General features: G+C 45.9%; 1 protein-coding gene across 2 annotated transcripts in view; it reads right to left on the bottom strand.

Annotated features, from left to right (window-relative positions):
* Positions 1–19,807, bottom strand: part of LOC102572720 (leucine-rich repeat-containing protein 37A3) — a 40,364-nt gene extending 20,557 nt beyond the window's left edge. For both annotated transcript variants that reach the window (XM_019475832.2, XM_019475837.2), the window contains exons 1-5: positions 19,350–19,807; positions 14,823–14,894; positions 8,908–8,979; positions 5,742–5,813; positions 5,197–5,277 (exon numbers count right to left, since the gene is read on the bottom strand). In XM_019475832.2, the coding sequence (XP_019331377.1) occupies positions 5,197–5,277; positions 5,742–5,813; positions 8,908–8,979; positions 14,823–14,894; positions 19,350–19,591 (539 nt within the window). In that variant the 5' untranslated portion in view covers positions 19,592–19,807. The remainder of the gene's footprint in view (positions 1–5,196; positions 5,278–5,741; positions 5,814–8,907; positions 8,980–14,822; positions 14,895–19,349) is intronic.
* Between the last annotated feature and the right edge of the window lie 3,271 nt (positions 19,808–23,078).

Raw genomic sequence — 23,078 nt, 5'->3', positions numbered from 1 at the left:
GCCTATAAGGATGCTGCGGGTTTTTCCTCCCAAGGTGGAGAACCTTGCACTTTTCGGTGTTAAACACAATCAGGTTCTTGTCCGCCCATTTCCTGAGCCTGTAAGGTCAGCCTGGATCACCCTCCAGTCCTCAGGTGTGGTTGCTTTACCCCAGAGTTTGGTGTTGTCGGCAAACTTGGCCAGCCCGCTTCTGACATCAATGTCTACATCACTGATGAAGATGTTAAGAAGTATAGGCCCTAGGACAGAGCCTTGAGGGACCCAACTGGTCAGAGCACACCACGACGATTGACTTCCATCAACCACCACCCTCTGGGTCCTGCCATGGAGCCAGTTTCCCAGCCGGTAAATTGTGGTGAGGTCGAGGCCGCAGTTAGCCAGTTTTGCCAAGAGGTGATCATGGGATACCAGATTGAAGGCTTTTTTAAAGTCAAGATATATGACACCAATCTTTTCCCCCTTGTCCAGGTGATAGGTCACCTGGTCGTAAAAGGAAATGAGATTGGTCAACAAACCCGTGCTGGGTATCCATCAGGATATTGCTGTCAGCTGGTCTGTTAAGGATGGCCTCTTTAATAACCTTTTCCAAGACCTTCCCCAGGATAGAGGTCAGGCTGATGGGCCTGTAGTTTGCTGGATCTACTTTCCTCCCTTTCTTGAAGATAGGCACCACTTTGGCCTTTTTCCAGTCTTCAGGCACTTCACCAGAGCACCAGGAGTTCTCAAAGATCTGTGCCAAGCGTTGAGCTATGATGCTTGCCAGCTTCTTGAGTACCCTTGGGTATAAACCATCAGGGCTGGCTGACTTGAAGGTATCCAGCCTGTCAAGGTGTTCCTTCATGAGGTCAGCTTTGATTGAGGGTAAGGAATCTCCCTCACCTGGGCCTCCCTGATCCACAGTGTGCAGGGGCTTCCCATGGGACTGGTGAAAAACTGACGCGAAGTACCCATTTAGCAAGTTTGCTTTTTCGTGGGCATCAGTTGTCAGTTGTCTCATCTGGTTTAGCAGGAGTCCAATGTTACCCTTGCTTTTCCTCCGGCTCCCCACATATCGAAAAAAGGACTTTTTATTCTCCTTGATATTTGTAGCTAGCTGGAGTTCAGTTGCAGCCTTGGCTTTCCTGGTTTGCTCTCTGCAGGTCCGGACCAGAGCAGAGTATTGCTCCTTGGTGGTGGATCCAGTCCTCCATTCTTTGTAGGTCTTCCTTTTAAGACGCAGGAGGTCTGCCAGTTCCCTGGAGAGCCAAGGGGGCTGCTATGCCCTTTTGCTGCCTTTCCTCCGAGATGGGATAGACTTTGCTTGCACATCCAGGATTGCTCCCTTGAGGAGCAACCACTCATCTTGAACTCCCCTCCCTTTTGGGTTGTGGCTGTTCAGATCTTCCTTTCTTCCTACTGTATTTATGGTATTTTACTGCCAAAATCCAATGAAATCCAAAAGCTTTTGGTATCACCTTGTAGGTATGAACCTTGGTCACATCCCCCTTCATGTTCAAAATCTACCAGTTCCTTATTCATTCCTGGCTCCAGTACCTAACTGTCTCTTTTGCTTCTAAAATGCTTGTAGTCTGGGCTTGAAAACTGGTTGGATGGGGGCGGGGGTGTGTGGGGATTTCCATGGAAACTTATGACAAAAACAAAATTAATATATTTTTGTTTACCTTTTCTGTGGGAATTTTTTACTTTTTATTGAAAAAAATAAAAAACCCCCAGAAAAGTGAGGTTTTTTTGGCTAAAAACTACTTCATTTTCAGCCAAAATTGTTGGCCTTCTGTTAACAAATGGAAATATTGGAGGAGAGCAGACAGCTTCCATGAAAATTCTTGTGCAGTCAAAGACCCAGTTTCCTGTAGGAAAAGAGTTTGGGTAGAACATTTTCAGGCAGCCCTGCTCACTTGATTTACTTAAACCTCTTGCTTCTCTTTCCATTCGCTCCTGCTCCTTTCACTCAGGCAGCCTGCAGCACTATACCTAGACTCCTGGAGGCCCTGGGCGAACTTTTAGTATTGGGCCCCACTTTGCCAGAGATAATGATGATAATAATAAAAAAATTACCATTTTTGGGCCCCCTTTTTGTCTGCACCCCGCAGTCGCCCAGTTCACCCATGCCTGCATCCAGTCCTGGCAGCATGGGACCTCTGGATCACATCCCACAGCCAGCCTTGGTGCTCTTTGAGAGCTGCTGTTTGGTAGCTCTTGATGGGATCAAATGCTCTATCTCCTTCCTGGCTGATTTTCCAAATTTACAATCAGCTTCTTCCCTGTCCATCTCCCTTCGTTCCTCTTTCCTCCTCTGTTAGTGTTTGACATTTGAAGGATTTCACAGGGGGCATGAACACCACCTGCCCCCGGAGGTTGTGGGGGGGACAGCGAGTTTCCACAGGCGGTGGCGGTGCTGTGGGGAGCTCCCGCAGGCAGCCGTAGCACTGTCAGTGGTGGTGGGGTGGTGAGCACTGACCAGCGGTTGGCAACCACCTGCAGACGACACTGGCAGTGGTGGCGGCGGCGGCCAGCAGCGATTTCAGACTGCCTGCAGATGCCTCCAGTGGTGTCAGCGGCAAGAGTGCGGGGTGGCAAGAGGTGACTGCCTTCAGGCACCACCGGCAGTGTCTCCTTTTTGCAGGGGGTGCACTGCCACACTCAGGGGGTGCACATGCACCCCCCATGCATTGCCAGTGATGGGAGGTGTGATAGCCATTATAAAGAATAGAAATGCTCTGCACTGCACTAATGTTTTTTTTGTGCAAAATGAACTAAACAACTGGATTTTGGGGTTTTAGCCATCCTCAGCTACTGAGAGCACGATATACCATATTTACTTGAATATAAGATGATTCTGAATATAAGACCACTCCTAATAACTAGATTCTATATATGGAACATTTATACATTTTCTCCTTCCCTGCTTTACCTTTTGTTTTTTTCTAATTTCTACCTATTTATATTTTCACTGACATCCTGTCACACTTTTAGCTTCTCTCATTCCTGTTATCCTGATCTCAAACTAGTTCCTTTTTCACAGGCAGCCTCTTTTCTACCTTGTATTCTATCCCTTTGGCCTTTTCCCCCTGCTTTCTTCCCCCTCCCTTACCTACTTTACCTTTTGTCTTTCTAATTTCTACCTATTTACATTCTCACTGACATCCTGCCACACTTTTAGCTTCTCTCATTCCTTGGAGTCTCATCATCAGACAAGCAGAAACTCCTTATGCTTGAAGAAGGGTGACTGTGCCCGAAAGCTTGTCAAGAACTTTTTTCCAACTACTCAGTTGGTCTAATAAAAAGATATCACATCTACTCAAAGAACCTTGCCTGCCTGTAATTTTCCAGGTGTTTTTCTGTTGTTTCTTTGTCTTATGCTTGAAATTGCAAATTGTTGTGCTCAAAAAATGCTCTCTTTAGAGAATGGACTATTCTTGTCCAAACATTTTCATGACTTCAGTGCCAACACCTAAAGTCTAATATTGAAGTCCAGTAACACTAACCTAGCTTTGTGGTAGATTCCCATCATTGTGTTTGCCCACTGTGGCCCAGGTGTTTTATGGGCATGCTCAGCATGAGCTTCATTCAATCAATTTCTTAGTTGGTTTCCATGACTGAGCACATACTGTTTCTAGCAGCAGCTTAAAGATAGACAATATTTTTAAAGGGGGGAGGGGTTTTGCTGGTATATGAAGATATGGGACATTTTTTTCCCCATGCTGATTGGGGAAAAAATCCCCTGCTTGTACTTGAGTAAATATGGTAAATGGTTTGAGACCAACACCTCTTCAGTGGGTTCATCTATATGTATGCATTACTGCAGAGCTGAGTAATTAGCTCCACAGTAAAGCATCACTGTCTACACATGCACCCATATTAGGGCTTAGTAAATTAATTAACTCTGCTGTAGGTCCGGAACAAGTACTATCTTATAGCAAAGTAGTTGCATATGCTGAAACACATGTGCAGACAATGACCAGGGCTGGCTGGGGCATGAGGGTGCTATAGTGCAGGGGCTGCCAACTGGCTATTCTACAATGTAGACCCTTGTGCCCCAGCCAGCCCCTCCACAGCATGTTGAGCCAGGGCGAAGCAGCTCCAGGCTGGCAGGCTGACCGCCTGGATCCCCTGTCAGCTGGGGATGCTCCGTCTCAGTTCAATGTGCTGCAGTCCTAGGCACTTGTGTAAAATGCTGCACCCAGGAACAGTAAACTCCAGCACAAACTGTGCCAGAGTTTATTGCTACTTGTTAACTGCATGTGTAGATGCACCCAGTGGGCTCATCTACACGTGCAGTTGATCCAGGATCACTTTACTCGCAAGTAAACTCTAATGCTCCTAGGCAGGCATTTACACATACAGGGAAGCAGGAGCAGATTTGCTGCTAATGGCAGAGGCAAGGGCAAGGACAGGGGCTGGCAGGTTATGGGATGGAACTGTGGGCGGCTCATTTAGGGATGTAGGGGGGGCTTCCGCCAGAAGCATGGGGGGCACGTGCCCCCTGGATTTGTGCCCAGGGTGGAGGCAATTTGTGCATGGGGCATTGCCCTGGGAGCTGTGTGCTGGCTGAGCTGTGTCCCCTGGCTCCCAGGGTGCAGAGCCCAGTGTGCGCTAGCAGCCCACCTCAACCCTGTGCACAAATCCAGGGGGCACATGCCCCCCAAGTCCCCCACCCTGCACCCCTGAACAACCTGCCTGCAGCTCTGTCCCATGACCCACCCAGCCCTGGGGCCCCATTCACCCCAGCCCCTGCCCCACTCCCTCCCTCAACGTGGGAGCCTCAATCTGCCCCCGACCCTTTCCCTGCTGCACGCCCCTTCTCCCACACACTTACCTGCTGGGCAGTGTGTGCATGCGTGCACGTGTGTCCCTCACTCCCAAGCCGCAGCCCTGCTGCTGCCCCTCACTCCTGACCCACAGTACCCCACATCCTGCCAGAGAATGTGGGAACCCCCCTCCCTGGGCTCCAAACCCCACACACATACCCACAGCCACCCACACCTTCACAAATTCCCCACTCCCCAACTGTACAAAGTACCCACAAATTTTCCTGAGTTTTTCTGAGCATAATTTTGAGTTTTTAGCTGTGCAATTAAAATCGTGATTAATTGCGACTCATTTTTTTTAATTGTGCAACTAATTGCGATCAATTTTTTTAATCATTTGACAGCCCTAGTTTCAACTTTACACCTGAATAGATTTTGTTGCACTTACATCTTCTGCAAAAACTGCATCCCATGCCATGTCACGAATGTCCCATAACTAATTTCTGCAAGGAGATTTCCACGAAGATTTCTGGGAAAAGAGACAGTTGTAGAATTAAATCCATCCTGTTGCACAGGAAGTTGGTCATAAGCAATTTTGACTCATTCGAAATATACAAATCCAAGATGGAGGGGTGAGGAAATTCTGTTACTTTCTGCATTTGTTTAACCTGTCAAGTAGGGGAAGTGAAATGCATGTGTGGTTAAACTTTTTCTATTCCAGGATATAGCAAGCCTTTAGGCAGCATCTTCTACAATATCTATGTGTGGACAACCACACACTGGGGGCAGACAGCATGCTGTCATTGATCATTCAGAGATCTCTACTGATCTCCCTAGCTACATATCATCTAGTGTTCTGGTATAGTCATACTTCTATAAACAATGGTAGCAAAGTACTGAATTGATTCTACCTCCAGACAGGTTACAGAAGTGTAGACAGACTTCTATAGTATCATTCACTACACATTACATAAAATCATCTGGACAACTTACAGAAACTGCAAAAAAGGAAGAGGCTCAAATGCACGCTTCTCAATAGTCAGGATTTTATTGCAGGACAAGTCCCTGTTAAAATCAAGAGCATGAAATATTAATTGTTTCTGAACTGTAACATTTCCTTTCATTCCCTTTGACATATACAGAAATGACTGTAAGTAGTTATGATTGAATTTGGCATATCTATTCAATATCAGCTTGTTTGTATGCATAATTTATAACCACTCTGGTGACTTAAAATAAAAAGGCCCAACCAGCTCTTTAAGGACTTTTTCACCACTGTTTCATATTTGTGATGTCCATTTTGCTCTGATCCAAATCCTTCAATGGTGTCCAAGCCACAAATGAGTTAAGGCTGGATTTTTTTCAATAAAAAGAGAATGGAGTCTAGAGAGGAGCACAGATTAGCAGTTATGGAAGGTGGGCCTTGATAACTGCTATACCAGTAGGCTTCAGGTGACTCTTGGCAATCAAGAGGACTGGAGTTAAATCAAGAGACTCCAGCTACCCAACCTTTAGTCAAGTGGGGCCTTTTTTCCCTTTTTATTGATATCAACCATAATATCAGGAACAGTATCTCCTCACACAGGCTCAGGGGACTCACATGGGAGGTTATTACTATTCTATTAGCAACAGATTACATGACATTTGTTGACGTTGGAGAGCTTCAGTTTTGAAAGTTATGACACAGTAGTCTGTTTCTTTATGGTTATTTCTCACAACTTTGTCCAGGTTAGTATCAAAACTGTATCTCACATCGCATACTATATGTCATTGAGATCAAGCAGCCAGGTTACTTATAATAAAAACCCGTGTGTTCCATTCAGGGTAAAAGGAAATAGAAAATTTGCCTCTCAATGGAAAAAAATAATCAACCATAATGAGCCTAAACTCAATAGAGATTACAGATTACTTTAAGCAACAGCATGTGAATCTGAGCCCCAAACTCCAAACCAGGGCAATCAGGGTTACTACCCCCCTCTTTGGAGCTTTCTTTTCTTTTTCTTCCTTTATATGCCTCACAGCATGGACAGATGGCATCACACCTCTATAAAAAGTAGTTGACGGACAGTGCAAACTATTAAATTGGGGTAAATTCACTCAAACCAGTGGAGAATTATCTCTGGAACAACCAGGGTTAAACTCCACCAATGTAAATTACACTGGTTTAGGGGTCATCTACTTGCGTTCATCCTGGGGTAGCTATTTGTTCAAGGCAAGCAGGCTTTTACTTGCTCCCTTGCCACTTATTGACAAAGTGCAGTAATAGCAGCCTACTGTGTGCAGCTGCTCCAGGATGGCAGCTCCTTGGACCAGTCCTGATCCTGGTGTAATCTACATGTGCATACAAATCCAGGTACCCTCATATCTGTCAGTACCCCCAGCTTTCTCTTTGCTAAACTGTTGCCCTTGTTCCTCCAAAACCACTTGACTAATCTGGCTCTTTTGGTCATTTGCCATCCAAGATTTAATCATCATAGTCGCTTTTCTAGAGAAGTATGTATTGCCTATTTGGTCTTTTTTTGGGAAGGATAGAAGAGAATGTTACAGTGATTAACCAACAGAAGACAGAGAACAAAAGAAGACATTGCTATTTTTACACTTCATTTGTATCAGATTAACTCACACACTCCTACACCACAACACAGGAAAACCCAGAACAAGAAAAAACTGAATCTCAAGGGAAAAGTAAAATATTATTTGTGGGTTGGGGCGTTAGAGAGACAGGCCATTTTTCACAAATTATCATGTCCTTTTAACACTTGTAAGCATGAATGTGAGAGGGCAAAGGCTTAGGCTTTTTGGCTTTTTTTTTTAAACAGGGACAAATTAATATAGTACATTCACTATTTGCCAAGAAACCACATGAGTCTTCAAAACATATCAAGGATCATCTACATAATTACACATTCCATTGATAGGGAACGGCCTGCTATAAAATCCTAATTTCCCAGTTCTCTTGGGCTTGTCAGGTTTGAGATGGAAAAGCCATGTCCCTTCAAACAGGACAAAGTATGGACTCTCAAAAAATTATTTCCAAAGTTTTGCCATGCAGGATGGGACAATGCAGATCCCTGCCTGTGACTTTACATCTGGTTGCTGTGGAACTAATTCAGGATTTCATACATTCAGAGGAAGGTAATAAAACAGCTGAAAGGTATGGCTATGCTGGACAGAATGCACCTGATCTTGGAAGTAGGAGGGGAGACTGCCTTGAGGTCCCAGGGTGTATAGGAGTCATGGCTGAACACTTGGCAAACAGTAAACGAAAGCAATCAAATGAATGACAAACTTCATTCGATCCCACTGCTGCTGCTGAATTGATCAAAGGGAATAAAAGGTGGGGGGGAAGGGAAGGAAGGAGGCGATGAGCAAAGAATTAGCCAAGATTCTGACCTCAGATTTTGTCCTCACTGCAAACCTGCTCTCTTGATAACAGCTAGTGGAGACAAGGGGCAAGTATTTTTATCATGATGTAGCTATCTGAGGTCAGCCCTATGCCTCCAATCGGTGTTGTCTTCTGCTAGCTACAGTGAAGGAAAAACAACAGTGTCTCCCCACTATATTTTGCACTGAAGGCATTCTCACACTTGGGGTATGCCTATACTGCTCAATTATGGCACTAGGCAATGCTATGGTGAGACGGTATCAACTTCACACATATTAATCCCAAACTAAAAGTAGTGTTACAAGTGTTCATGAGGGTGGTGTCCATGCCAGTTAGCTTTACCACTCAGCAGAGTTTATCAGTACACATGTAGTGCTGCACTACGGGCACTATATTACTTCTGGTTCAGAAAGTAATGTGTGTGGGAGAGCACAGCACGTCTCAGCACAGTGCTGTAATTTAGCAGTACAGACATACCCATAAAAACACATCTGTTTCTGCAATGATGATACAGACTAGGACAACTGACCCAAAATAGCGTGAGCAATAACATAGTATGAAGTGAAACAAATCTTGTTAAAAATAGCATTGCTTTTGTTCCAAGTTCTCCCCAAGGCACCAACTTTAAAATTAATTGATTTGAAACAGCCCAGATGATAGTAGCTCACTATCGCCAACAGGAGGAAAGGGATTCAAGAGCATATATCTTTTGTCTAGTACAATGCTCGAGTGAGGAATCCTGCAAATAAAGTACTCCCCCAAATACACACGTACAGGTGCTTCAGTGACAGCAAGCCCTCAAAAGAATCTTTCTGCAGTTTGCTCACACCATTGCCCCTGAGGAGTCTGAAAACACAAATAAAAGAGGTTTTACTTTGCTGTATCAAAATAGAAGTAAGATATATATACAGAGCACAAACTTTTGTGAACCCAAGTACACTTAATCAGATACTGTTATGTGGATCAAAATAATCATTTTATGTTTTGCAAAAGAGAAATAAATACTTTTTTCAGAGGAACCATGTTAAAATGACATCTATTCTTAACACCTTGACATCCAGAACTGTATTTCTCAGAAGCTATGGAGTCATTTTCATAGGGAGGATGAAGGCACCGGGAAACATGGGGCCCCTGCAAAATACGCTGGGCAATCTGGTGGTTGCGCCAGAGGAGAAAGCAGACCTCTTTAACAAATTCTTCACCTCCATTTTCCTCCATTTTAACAAATTCTTCACCTCCATTTTCTTGTGCAGCGACCGGGACCCCCTCACCATGATTCAAGACAGACTCGAGGGGAATGCCTGCAGACCTAAGGTTGAGGAGGACCGGGTTAGAGTGCTTCTGGAGGGGCTGGACGTGTTCAAGTCAGTATATCCAGATGCTCTCCACCCCAGGGCGTTGAGGGAGCTAGCAGGGGTTACTGCAGGGCCCTTGGCACGGCTTTGTAGCAGAAAGCCCCCTTTTCCTCTTGCCTGCATTTGCTCTCCCCTCTTTGGATATGTTTCTCTTTTTCTACCTTTTCTTCCTTCCTCTCTCTTTCACTTTAAGATAAGGAATTGTATTTTAAAATTTGTATGTGCGCATTTTGTATCTCCCCTTGTAGTTTGGTATTTTTATCTATTTGTGTGCCATGGCATTTGTAGCTTATATTTTATACTCCTCACCTTTCAACTTTCAACTAAATGTGTTTTAGTAAGTTATACATTGTAACATTGTTAACAAAGGCAGGAATCAAACTGCCCTTCCCTGTATCAGGCTGGCCTCTGAAAGAGTGAGTGAATCAGTGATTGAATGTGTAACATGGAAGCAGGCAGCAATTATCACCTGGAAGCTGAACTCAATAGAAGACAGTGTAACAACCGGGAAATCTCTATACCTCACTGATCAAGGGCTAGAAGCCCTGGCCTGACTTAATCAACACCAGAGACCAACTTTTGGGCTGAATATCTCCAGATCGACCACTCCCAGAGCCCTATTCTAAATTCATCAACGGACTCCCAAACCTGCACGTACATGCGGACGACCCCTGGGGCTGACAGATGCTGTCCAGTAGCCACCGAGGGGGGGAAGTCCCACGAGGGTCAATGACCCCTGGATTGGGCAAACCAGAAAACTGGGGAGTCACCAAAGTCTGCCAAGAACAGATAAAAGGCAGTGAAAAGTGACCTTCAGTGGCGCCCTCTTGATCTCCAACTTGACCAGACCTGTCCAGCCAGAAGGACCAGCCGGCACCCCCTTCTGGAAGATAACACCACACTGAAAGAAGCCTCAACGACAGACTCCAGCGCTTGTAGGATAGGTATACCTGACTCTGTAGCCTGCTACTGTGTGTGTGTATGTGTGTGCATGTGTGCATGTGTGTGTGTGGACCAGCCCCAAGGTTTATGATTACAGTGTTTCAATCTGCCTAATAAACCAGAATTTTAAGGATCCCGAGTTGGACATTTGTAACTGTTCAACAGCTTTACAAGCGCTTGTGGTGCTCAGGCCAGGTGCCAGATGATTTGAAGATAGCCAATGTGGTCCCCATCTTTAAAAAAGGGAGGAGAGAGGGCCCAGGCAACTACAGGCCCGTCAGTCTTACCTCAGTCCTGGGGAAACTCTTTGAGAAGATCATCAAGGAACACATCTGTGATGGGCCGGCATCGGAGATGATGCTTAAGGGCAACCAGCACGGTTTCATAAGGGGCAGGTCATGTCAGACCAACCTGATTGCCTTTTATGATCAGGTCACAAAAGCACTGGATGCAGGTGTCACCATGGATGTAGTCTTTCTGGACTTCAGCAAGGCCTTTGACACTGTCTCCCATCCCATCCTCATTAAAAAACTAGGCAACTGTGGCATTGATGCCTACACAGTCAGATGGATTGTGAATTGGGTGAAGGGTCATACTCAGAGGGTGGTGGTGGACAGGTCATATTCGACCTGGGGGGAAGTGGGCAGCAGAGTCCCCCAGGGCTCGGTCCTTGGGACCTCACTGTTCAATTTCTTTATCAGCGATTTGGACGACAGGGTGAAAAGCAACCTGGTCAAATTTGCTGATGATACCAAAATTTGGGGTGAGGTGGGCATGCTAGTAGGGAGGGAAAGACTGCAGAAAGACCTGGATTGGTTGTAGGGGTGGGCTAACAAAAACAGGATGCATTTCAATACTGACAAGTGCAGGGTGCTGCACTTGGGCAGTAGTAACCAGCAGCACACTTATAAGATGGGAAACTCCCTTCTTGAGAGCACGGAGGCAGAAAGGGATCTTGGAGTCATCACTGACTCCAAGATGAACATGGGCCATCAATGCGAGGTCACGGTCGGCAGGGCTAACCGGACCTTATCGTGCATCCACAGGTGCATCTCAAGTAGGGCCAAGGAGGTGATCCTCCCCCTCTACGCGACACTGGTCAGGCCACAGCTGGAGTACTGTGTCCAGTTCTGGGCACCCCACTTCAAGAGGGATGTGGACAACATTGAGAGGGTCCAGAGGAGGGCTACCCGCATGATCCAGGGACAGCAGGGCAGACCCTACAATGAGAGACTACGGGACCTGAACCTGTTCAGCCTTCACAAAAGAAGGCTGAGGGGGGACTTGGTGACTGTCTATAAACTCACTAGGGGGGACCAGAAGGGTTTGGGAGAGACCTTGTTTCTCCTAGCGCCCCCTGGGATAACAAGGAATAATGGCCACAAGTTGTTGGAGAGTAGGTTTAGATTAGACATCCGTAAGAACTACTTCACAGTTAGGGTGGCTAGGATCTGGAACCAACTTTGAAGGGAGGTGGTGCTGGCTCCTACCCAGGGGGTCTTTAAGAGGAAGCTCAACGTTTACTTGGCTGGGGTCATTTGAGCCCAGCTTTTCTCCTGCCCAGGGAGGGGGTCGGACTTGAAGATCTACAAGGTCCCTTCCAACCCTACTTCTATGATTCTATGATTTTATATTTCCTCTTCTAATTAGTCCAATAAAAGCTTCACGCTTGCTGACTCATGGGCTCACAAGATAAGTATGACTCCAACTTACCTCCTGTTTATCAGACTGAAACAATGGAGGAAAGATGAGCGCTAAGCTAGAAGGTTTCCAACCTATTTCTGCATCTAACCAGGAGTGGGCAATTATTTGGCTTCATGGGGCACAGAGGGCGTTTTGGTGAGCTGTCAGGGGCCAGGTTGACACCCCCTCTCCCCCTGTGCAACATCTCACCAAAATTCCCTCTGTGGGATGGGGCTGCGGGTGGGCAGGGAGCGGTGTTTGGGAATGGGATGGGCGGGTGAGGCCAGGATCACAGGGAGCCATCAGAGGGTGATGGCAGCACAGGGCCACGCTGTCACTGACCCATGATCCTGGACCTGGCCCTGGATGCGGCTCACTGCTTGCCCCATCCCATCCACTTGGCTGTGCACCCTGCCCATGGAGGTCCCAACCAGTCTCCATGGAGACCCTGGGATCACCAGGCAGTGATAGGGCAGAGCCAGGGCCAGGACAGAGCCACCATCTGCTCCCCACACACCCTTGCCTGCAGATCCAATGCCTGTCGCAGGGGTGTGCAGGCAGCAGATTGCTGCTCTGCTCTGGCCCTGGCCCTGAACTATCCCCACCCTGTGATCCGAAGGTCTCCATGAAGACCATCTGGGACCTGCGCAGAAAGGTTATGCAGCCAAACAGATGGGATGGGCCCGCAGGCAGAGAGCTGTATCTGCGGTTGGGTCCAGGATCATGGGATGGCAACACTGAAGGGCTGGGGCCTAGGACAGAGCCATAATCCACATCCTGCACACCCCTGCCTGTGGAGCCCACACCCATTGCAGGGCAGTGCAGGAAGTAGATTGCAGCTCTACCTGTTCCTGGCCCCAGGCCTGGTCCCACACTGTCACTGCTCTAAGATCCCAGGGTCTCCCTGGCCCCGCCTGCCCTTTTTGCTCCCTGCTGGCCTGCAACCCATCCCAGCCAAGTGCCCTGGTGGCAGGGGTTCTGGCCTCGGCAATGGGTGCAGGGTGGATGGGCTAATGGGCCTTTGTGAGACTGAAAATTAGCATCTTCCACAAAGTCGTTTGTTCGCTGTTAGAATAGTGGGGTAGTGGAATAGACTGTCTAGGGAAGTCAACTCTCCATCACTGGAGGTGTTCAAGAAGATGTTAGAGAGCCACTGGTCAGGCATGATCTAGACATACCTATGCCAATGCTCTGCCATGGGTCTTCTCCATGCTTCTGGGCTTTGCTGGTTACCCCCGCTCCTCCTTTCTGCTATGTATGTCAGGGCGTTTTTAAGCCTCCCTCAGAGGCATTGGGAGTTGGCTACAGCCGAGGCTAGGGACTTTGACTGGGGTGTGCCAATGCTCCTGCTGGGACCAAATGCTTCCTGCTGGTAGGGACTGCGGAGATCTATGCCTTCTTCTGTAGCAGGGGCACGGCCTTCTACCCAGGACCTCTTGAGCATATATTGACAACATTTCATAGAAGCAGGACTTTGGCTATGGTCCCCCTGCTTTCCCTGTGGCAGGTTAGGGTGTTAGGTCTGTGTTGTATCAGGGTTGATAGTAGTATTATGTAGAATTTAGATTATATGGCTTGTATGGGTTGGTTTGGATAGGAATGATCCTGCTGCAGGAAGGGGTTTGGACTAGATGACCTCTGGAGGTCCCTTCCAGCCCTACTTTTCTGTGATTCTGTTTCTAAGTCAGCCATTTCTGCCCAATCTAAACTGCATAATGATGAACACACAATTGTAAAATGATTTAAAATCTCTTTATGAAAAAACTTTAACAACCAGCTCCTGTGAACTATTTAACTAAGGACATAAGCAGAAATAAAATAAGAAAATATATTGGAAAACAAAGTATGGAAAACAAAAGAAGGAAAGAATATTGGAAAACAAAAGAAGGTCTTTGGTAGCTCTTTGGTAACCTCTATTGCAGCATTCAGTTCCATGAGGTGGGTATATGAATGGCCCCAATAGATAACACCTGTATCTTCTTCAAAGACTTATCCTGATAACTAGCAAGTTTCAAAGGCTGGAGACCTGCAGAGGTTGCCCAGCATGGATTGTTATGTTTCTTAAGCATGTCTGTTTAGTCGCATCTGTATTGCATGGTGCAGGGATAGTCAAGTGCATCACAAACCTAAGCAGCTTATCTTCTTCATTATAACAGAGCCAATCCAACTATGCTACAATAATGCATGCCATTCTTATCATAAGCCTATCTGCATTAAGCCACAAACATACATTAAAAACAAGTGATTTATTCACAATGGGAAACCACCCAGGTAAATTTTTAAAATCTTTGTTAAGAAATAACATATTTTAAGCAAAAACCAAACCAAACCCCTCTCTGTGGTCTTCCCTTGTTCACTGTTAGATTTTCTATAATGTTAAGATGAAAACTGGCAGAACAGAGCCAATTTTAGCTTCAGGTGCTGCTGCTAAACCTTTTTTGAGGTGTCTCTGTTTTCAGAATGGGCCCATTAAACCTAGCAGGACTTTCAGCTTTCATTCTCTGAAAAGATATACTTTAAACCAGAGAACTGATTATTGCTCGATATTATTACCCATTTCTTTATCATCCTTCAACTGCTCAACCCTAAATGTGAGTGGAAATTAAATGCATATGCTCTTAATTTTCTGAAGGCAACTGGCTCAAAAATGGAATCAAATATATGGAAAATACCTTAGCTCTGGGGTGTAAAATGTCAAAAAATACTCACAAATACTCAGCCCAAGGATATCCTCTCCATGCTGATTTCTCAATGGAAGAAATTGAGTTCCCATTGAAATCTCTGTGGAGAAAGAAATATTATCATCTTTAGAAAGCTGGTTTAAAAGTGGATAATATTACGCAGCAGTGCTTGTAAACCGAATACTTTGCAAACAGTCCCTCTGTTTTCTATTTCTCAAGGCCAGCGTTTAGTCACAAAAGGGATCGATCATGTTCCCAACTGCAAACTTCTGTTGATTTTGATGGAGCAGGATCAAGCCCTAGAACTTTTTCATGCAACCTAAGTCCTCTCCCTGGCTGATTCTGGTCGAAAGAAACTGTAGCAACTAAAAAACTTATTTCCTGCAAAATCAGTTATTACTGATAGAAGAAGAAAACTGGCTTTTAGGACTTTGATATTAATTCACCTTCATTTACTATTGTTTTTTTCTGACAAAGATAGATCTTTTGCATTTGTAGTTTCCAATCTAAGCCTTCTTAGACAGTACCCTCCTTTGGTGGGCCCTCTACCTGCTTAAACCTTGCCATTTTATTTAATTCCCAGGCAATCCTCTTTGTTTTAACCACTCTCTCAAGCTGCTGTATGTGTCACTTCATAGGCAGGTGATGCAGCAGTCATGCAGATGTTGCATAGAAATAGGAGGCTGCCCCACAAACTTAAGCTTATGTTTTATTTCCACCCCCACTGCTGGATGAAAAGTTTTGGCTCTCTGCAGGGCTGCTGCTCTCCCATTATCGAGATATCTTCAGCACCCCCATAGTGTATTTAAGGGGGAATTCATCCCTGTATGGATGCAGAGCCCTATGCAGGGCTTCCCTGTTTTGTACTCCAAATAAAATGGTCCATACAGGTTAGTGAGCTCAAGTCACCCTCAGTCTCACCTTGGAATGAATTCAGCATACATACTTTGCCCTGAGCTCCTGTCAGAGATGGCATATTGCAGTATGCTAGCTTGGCTCCAGGGAGTCTTAATACAATACACCTATGAAATAACAACCTGTGTGCTTGATAACAGTCCAACAGAAGTCAATGGAAAACCCCCCATTGATTCCAATAGGAGAGACATAACTTATATTTTATAACATTCTTTCTGGCATCAGCCCCAAAATGTTACTCTGTAAAGTGGTCCAGACACAGGGGAAATGAGTCACTAGTTCCTGCTGCAGAAACCGCCTCCAATTCCTCCAGTGATAAGCCACAAATCTTCTCTTGGATGCCAACCATGCTACCCACTTCTCCATTTCATTAACTAGACCATATCTATCTCTACCTTCTAGCCATAAAAGTCCTTTTGAGGTGTCTGACATCAACAGCACTCTCACAATTTGAAGAATCCTTCCTGTTTTTTGGTTGAATAAGACTAATGTACTACACTTTTCTTAAAATCCCCTTACCAATAATGATGCCTAGAATCACAGAATCATAGACTAGAAAGTTAGGGTTGGAAGGGACCTCAGGAGGTCATCTAGTTCAAACCCCTGCTCAAAGCAGGACCATCCCCAACTAGATCATCCCAGCCAAAGCTTTATCTAGCTGGGTACTGAAAACCTCAAAGGATGGAGCTTCCACCACCTCTCTGGGTAACCTGTTCCAGTGTTTTACTACCCTCCCAGTGAGAAAATTCTTCCTAATATCTAAACTTCCCTTGCTGCAACTTGAGACCATTGCTCCTTGTTCCACCATCTGCCACCACTGAGTCCAGTCTAGCTCCATCCTCTTCTGAACCCTGCTTCAGGTAGTTGAAAGCTGCTATTAAATCCTCCCTCAGTCTTCTCTTCTTTAAATTAAATAAGCCCAGTTCTCTCAGCCTTTCTTCAGAAGTCATGTCCTCCAGCCCCGTCACCATTTTTGTTGCCCTCCACTGGACTCTTTCCAATTTGTCCACATCCTTTCTGTAATGGGGGGCCCAAAACTAAACACAGTATTCCAGATGTGGCATCACCAGTGCTGAATAAAGGGGAACACACATACCAATGACCTACTGGTAACAGCTACCAATGCAGCCCAGTATGTCGTTTGCCTTCTTGGCAATAAGGGCACACTGCTGGCTCCTATTCAGCTTACTGTCCACTATAACCCCTAGGTCCTTTTCTACAGAGCTGCTGCCCAGCCAGTCCAGTCAGCCCCAGCCTGAACCAGTGCATGGGATTGTTCTGTCCTAAGTGCAGCACTTTGCACTTGTCCTTGTTGAACCTCATGAGATTTCTTTTGACCCAATCCTCCAATTCGTCTGAGTCACTGAATCCTAGCCCTACCCTCCAGTGTATCTACTGCTCCCCCCAGCTTGGTGTCATCTACAGATTTGCTGAGGGTGCACACTCTTTGCCATCTTCCAGGTTGTTGATTAAGACATTGAACAAAACTGGCCCCAGGACTGACTTCTGGGGCACTCCATTTGATACCAGCTGCCAACTAGACATTGAGCCATTGATTACTACTCTCTGAGCCCAGTGCTCTAGCTAGTTTTCTATCCACCTTACAGTCCATTCATCCAGCCCATACTTCCTTAGCTTGCCTGTGAGAATGCTGTGGGAGATCGTATCAAAAGCCTTGCTAAAATCTAGGTACACCATGTCCACCGGTCCTCCCACATCCACAGAGCCAGTCACCTCATCATAGACGGCAATCAGGTTGGTCAGGCATGACTTGCCCCTGGTGAATCCATACTGACTGTTCCTAATCATTTTTTCTCCTCCAAGTGGTTAGAAATGGATTCCTTGAGGATCTGCTCCATGATTTTTCCGGGGACTAAGGTGAGGCTGACTGGTCTGTAGTTCACTGGATCCTCCTTCCCTTTCTTAAATATGGCCACTATGTTTGCCCTTTTCCAATCATCCAGACCTCTCCTGATTGCCATGAGTTTTCAAAGACGATGGCCAATGGCTTTGCAATCACATCAGCCAACTTCCTCAGCACCCATGGGTGCATCTCATCCAGCCCTGTGGACTTTTAAGGATCATGCCTAGACAGGGTCCTTTGGAGCTCCCTGAAGGAGGGAGGAAAACTTGCATGTAAGGCCCTGAAAATCACAAGGGAATTTTGACACAAAACCCCCAAACAAACAAAAAAACCCAAGACAGAATTGCTCTAAATCAGTGAGAACTCATCAACTAAAAGCTCGAGAAATTCCACTGAACAAGCCCCAAATCTCCTCAAGGTAAGGTCTAAGTAAGTTTTATTCTTTTTTTTTTTGTCTAATTTGTGTGCTTGTCCCTTGCTTCAATTTTTTTCTTCTTAATAGAAAATACTTTCTGGATATAGCTCAGCCCACAGACAGAGTGACTATAGAGCAGTACAAAAACTGAGAAGTTTTTGCATCATATTGGGGAAAGCATCTCCCTCCCATTCTCAAACCCAACAGAATTGTTTCTGTTCAGATTTTTTTTTTTAATTATTTTTTTCAAAATTACCTTTGGCAGAGATCAGACTTGAAACATTTCAGCTCAAAAGATTAATGTATTAGAAAGATGTGAGTGACTAAAAGTGGGAATTAAAATGGCAAGTTACAAAACTTCCCCCTTGGGGTTGCAACCACTAGCCATGCACAACAGAGTGAGGAACAGAGATTAATGGGGACAAAATCATAAAGCATCAGATGCTATAAGGCTGCTAGAAAGGAGAAGCATCACTCAGTGCTTTCTGTGGGAATATGAGTAGGTGGATGGAAGGAGAAAATGAAGGATGAAAATCACAGAAAATTTCACATAGGTGACAAACCTACCTGCTTTTCCTAGATAGAAAACCCTACATGGAGTGTCCTACTTCTACCTGTAACAATCCCTCCCTTCCCACATTTATCATGTATTTACTCTTTATCATGGATTCACCCCCTGTAATTGAATCATTTCCTTTCCATCTAGGGTCTCCTGCCGGACTATTGCCAGTATTGTCGCTACTCATTCAAATCTGTGTACTGCTTACTGACAGCCAAAAACCTTATCTTACTCCTGCAGACACATACAGTAGTTCAACCTGCTTTCCAGATTTGGAAGCTCCAACTCAGACCAGAGACCTGTATTCACTGCATCTGGTTTCTCAGGGTTAATTTCTGGTATTCCTATTGCTGCCATAAAGCTCTAACCTTCCCTGGGTTACTCTGGTCTGTAGCCAAGACTTTGCCCTTTTTCTAGATCCTCACATCCAAGCTCTTCTTAAATTTTGCTACTTCTTCCTCCACAATGTCTGTAAGGTGTAGCCTTTCCATCCACACAGCTAAGATTCTCACCCTGGCCTTCATTATGTCCCACCTTGACTACTGCAAACATCAGCCCTTGGTTTCTGACATACCCCATCTTCCTCACTTATACCCACTTAAAACAATGCTGCTGCAGAGGTCACTCTCCTTGCTCAGTGCTTCTTCAGCCAGCCCCCCTTTTCATGCTCCATCAGGTCCCACTCCTCTACTCATTACAGTCAAGATCCCTGCCCTACCTACCTGGGGTATCTAGATGTTGTAACGAACTAATTAACAATATTATTTATTATAAGATTGGATCCCTGCTTCTCATCACTCACAAGAAGAAGAAGGACTTGTTGCGGGCAGCTGGTCTCGGCCACGGTAAGTGCTGGAGTTTGGTGGAGTGGGCAGCCTGGCTGCAGTTGAGCACCCCCTCGGAGCAGAGGCACGGCTCTGGGCAGTATTTCCTATTCTGCTCTGTAAAGGCAGAAGCAGCAGCTGCCAGCAGCATCAGCATCAGGAGTTGAAGGCAGTGATGAAGATGGGGACAGGAGTGGATCCGGGCTGGGGCAGGGCCCATACTGGTGCACAGATCTCAGGCCTGGGTCCGTCTCATTCATTTGGTCCCAAAGATGCTGGTGAGGTGGTGGCAACTCTGCGTGGTTACGAAGCAAGCACCCCCAGGTGCTCCGGTCCGGAGGCCACGTGTGAGGCACCACACAACCCACTCAGGGCTTCACAGGCCACCGGGCATCCCCATGACCACCTGGCCCCCTCGCCACCAACCCCATCAACAGACGTGACCTCTGTGACCTATGACCCCTTCCGAGTAGTGACATCACAGGCATTCTAAGGACTTCTCTGAGCTCAACATAACCAAGGCGTGGCCCATCCAAGCTCGTCACTGAAACGAACCACGTTAATCCCACCACCGGTAGCACTGCTGGGGGTGGGGGGGGACAGCACCATGGCAAGGCAGCTCGGGACCCTACTTAAGAGCACACAGGAAATAGGTCCTTCACCATAACTGCCTGCTGGATGTCCCCGTAGCAGCCACGTGGGATGCCCCTTGCTCCAAAAGAAAGGCACGCATACCTACAGTCCCCTGGAAAAGGGGGAAGGGAGCCTCAGAAACTGGTGCGCAAGGGCAGTGGGAAGGGGGACAATCCTCCCTTAAGAGTTGGGGTAAGAAATAATAGGCCCTGCTAGACGTTGTGGGATATTGGCCACCACGTGAAGTGTCTGTCTTGTGTCCCACCCCTCCCCTGACCAAGAAGAGGTGCTGACAAGTGTTGTGGATGGGGCCGAGGCACCCGCGGGGACATTGCACCTATCAGAATCGCAAGTACACTTGAATTAAAACCCCCAAAACCAAAACACCAGGGATGTCATACTATGTGCATTTTCTGCTGTTTATATATTTCCCCCTTTATAGATTCATCTGCTTATCAGACTCAAAATTTTAAACTATAATTCTGAGTACACGCATTTATTCTGCTGGCTGCTAAAAATCAAGTCCACCTTAATTCACTGTGGGTGTGTCTACACTTGTTGCTATGGTGACATTGTTACTGCATCCTCCTTTAGTATTTCCTTTTGAAAGTACTGAAAGGCGGCACAGTAACAGCCTGTACTGCACCATGTGCACTGCACATGGTTATTTTTAGGCACTACGTCGCCATAGCAACACTCTATAACAAGTTAGCACATCGCTATGGCAACATAGCTGAAGTGTCACAGTTCTTGCCCATGGATGGTATGTCGCTGTAGTGCATTCCTATGGCGACGCAGCATCACATGTAGATGCACCTTGCATGCATGCGTGCGCGCGTGTGCACATATACATACTCACTATACACCTACGGTTGCTATGCAATGACTGGTGATTATCAAGCAAGATCTATCATGAGGTCAACCAGCAAACAAGCAAAAAGACATCAGGCTCTCAGACAAACTCCATTGAAAAAGTAACCACCAGCTGGGAAAATAGTGAAAGAGAAGCAGCAGCAACAAAGCTGGATATATTGCAATCAACTCCCAACAGATTTTAAACCTAAAAGGTAGGCTTGAGTCTGCTGACTTGGGGACCTCAGTGCCCACCATAAACACAGGAGGGTGGGGAAAAATAAAACTGAAGGGCACTCTTGCTTTGGTTCACCTGCACACAAGTGCATAAGACACAAATCAACAGCCAGAGCTTTGTTGAGAAGGCAATACGTCTGGCCACAAAACTTGGGAATAATGATTTCAAACCCCCTGATGTGTTGTAGCTGAGTAGCTGGAAGGAAAGACACAGCATCATGCTGAAAAAGGTGCACAGTAAAAAGCAGCATACCAATGGCAGAGAGATGGGTATCTATCGCAGTTTATGCCTAACTAACTGCAAGTATATTCCACTGTCAATATTTTCAAATAGATGAAACTGGCTTTTTCTTCTGAACAATGTCTAATCAGACCCTTACTTTTAAGCATACACCTCTCTATGCTGCAAAGAAGCAGAAAGACTACATTATGGTGCTTCTGATTTGCAACATCAGGCAATGAAGAAACTCTCTTTTTTTAAGTTACTGGGAAGAGCAGAAGTGAACAATGTCTTTGTGGGATCAAGACTGCCGGATGTCTTCAGAGCAAATAAAAAGGCATAGAAGACCAGCTCAATTTTTTAAAACTTCCTAAGTGGATGAAACCATGACCTGCCAAAAAAAAAAAAAATGGTAGGGAGTAGGGTTGTCTAAATCCAAATCCCTATTCAATTCGGATTTGGATATGGCCTGAAATTACGGACAATGATTTGATTCGTTGATTCGGATCACTGTCCCCGATTCGATTCAGTTGAATCCAAATCTGAAGATTCGATGCCGATTTGCACAATCAATGATTTGGACATAGACCCAGCTTTGTGTGTCTAAAAAAAAATATTTTTTCTACATACCTTGAGGTACCAGGTGTGGCTTGTGAATGCTGCGATTCTGGGGCAGATGGAGCATCCCACAGGAGTGCACCCCCCCATGTGCTCACCAGCAAACCCAGAAGCGGACCAAAAGTACTTCCGGTCCACTTCCGGGTGCACCAGGGAACGTGCTGGGATACCCTCCCCCCTCTCCTGGCTCAGCGATTAGCCACAGGGGGACCCTGGGTGCCCCCCCAGACCCAGGAGGCACCAGTCACCGATCCGAGGTGGGGGAAGAGTTGCAGGGGGGCTCCAAGCACATTCCCTGGTGAATGGAAGCACTTCTGGTCCACTTCTGGGTCTGCTGCCGACAGCGCAGGGGAGCCCCGCCATACTCCTGTGGGACGCTCCATCCACCCCAGCATCACAACACTCACGAGCCACCTGCTACCTAGAGGTATGTAGAAAAAACATTTAAAGCTGTCTCTATGACTGAATCGCCAAATCTCTCCAGATTCAGAGGATTCCGATTTGATTCAGAGAGATTAAAGGGTGCTCCGATTCGATTCGGAGATTCGGCCACCGGATCGGGCGATATCGAATCAGGGACCGAAACTTCGCACAGCCCTAGTAGGGAGGTTTGTTTTGTTATTGTACAATTCTTCTCTGCATCTGCCACATGTTGCATTGAAGAATATCAAATTAATACATTTTCCTAAAATCATGCAGCCTCTTCGCTATAACAATAAAATGTGTGGGGCAAACTCACTGTAGGAATAGACAAAACTCAAGATCCTGCCAGTGCCACTGCCAATCGAGTGATTCTTCCAGGTGCTCTATATAAAGTGTCTTTTGTGAGATTGTTAAAGCTTCCATTGGGGTAGAATTCCCAACACACCTTGCACAGAAGGTAAGGAAATTGAAAACAATTCTCCATCAAAGGAATCTTGCTTCAAACTTTTGAAAAGGTGGCCATTAACAATGGACCACTGCAATAAGACATTTGTAGAACGAATTCAAGAACAGCACAAGCCAGAAGAAATATCTCCAAGATGAAGAATGTCACAAAACTGAAGCACAACCATACACTTCCTGTGTTGACATGTGAATCCATTTCAGCTTTCCAGTGGGCATTGCACTGAAGTGACAGTACAACAGAGGAGTTATAAAAATGTTA

The sequence above is a fragment of the Alligator mississippiensis genome, chromosome 4 (genome assembly GCF_030867095.1).
Source record: "Alligator mississippiensis isolate rAllMis1 chromosome 4, rAllMis1, whole genome shotgun sequence".
Lineage (NCBI taxonomy): Eukaryota > Metazoa > Chordata > Crocodylia > Alligatoridae > Alligator > Alligator mississippiensis.
Note: the sequence above shows the minus strand (reverse complement) of the source record. Positions and strands in the feature narration are given on the sequence as shown.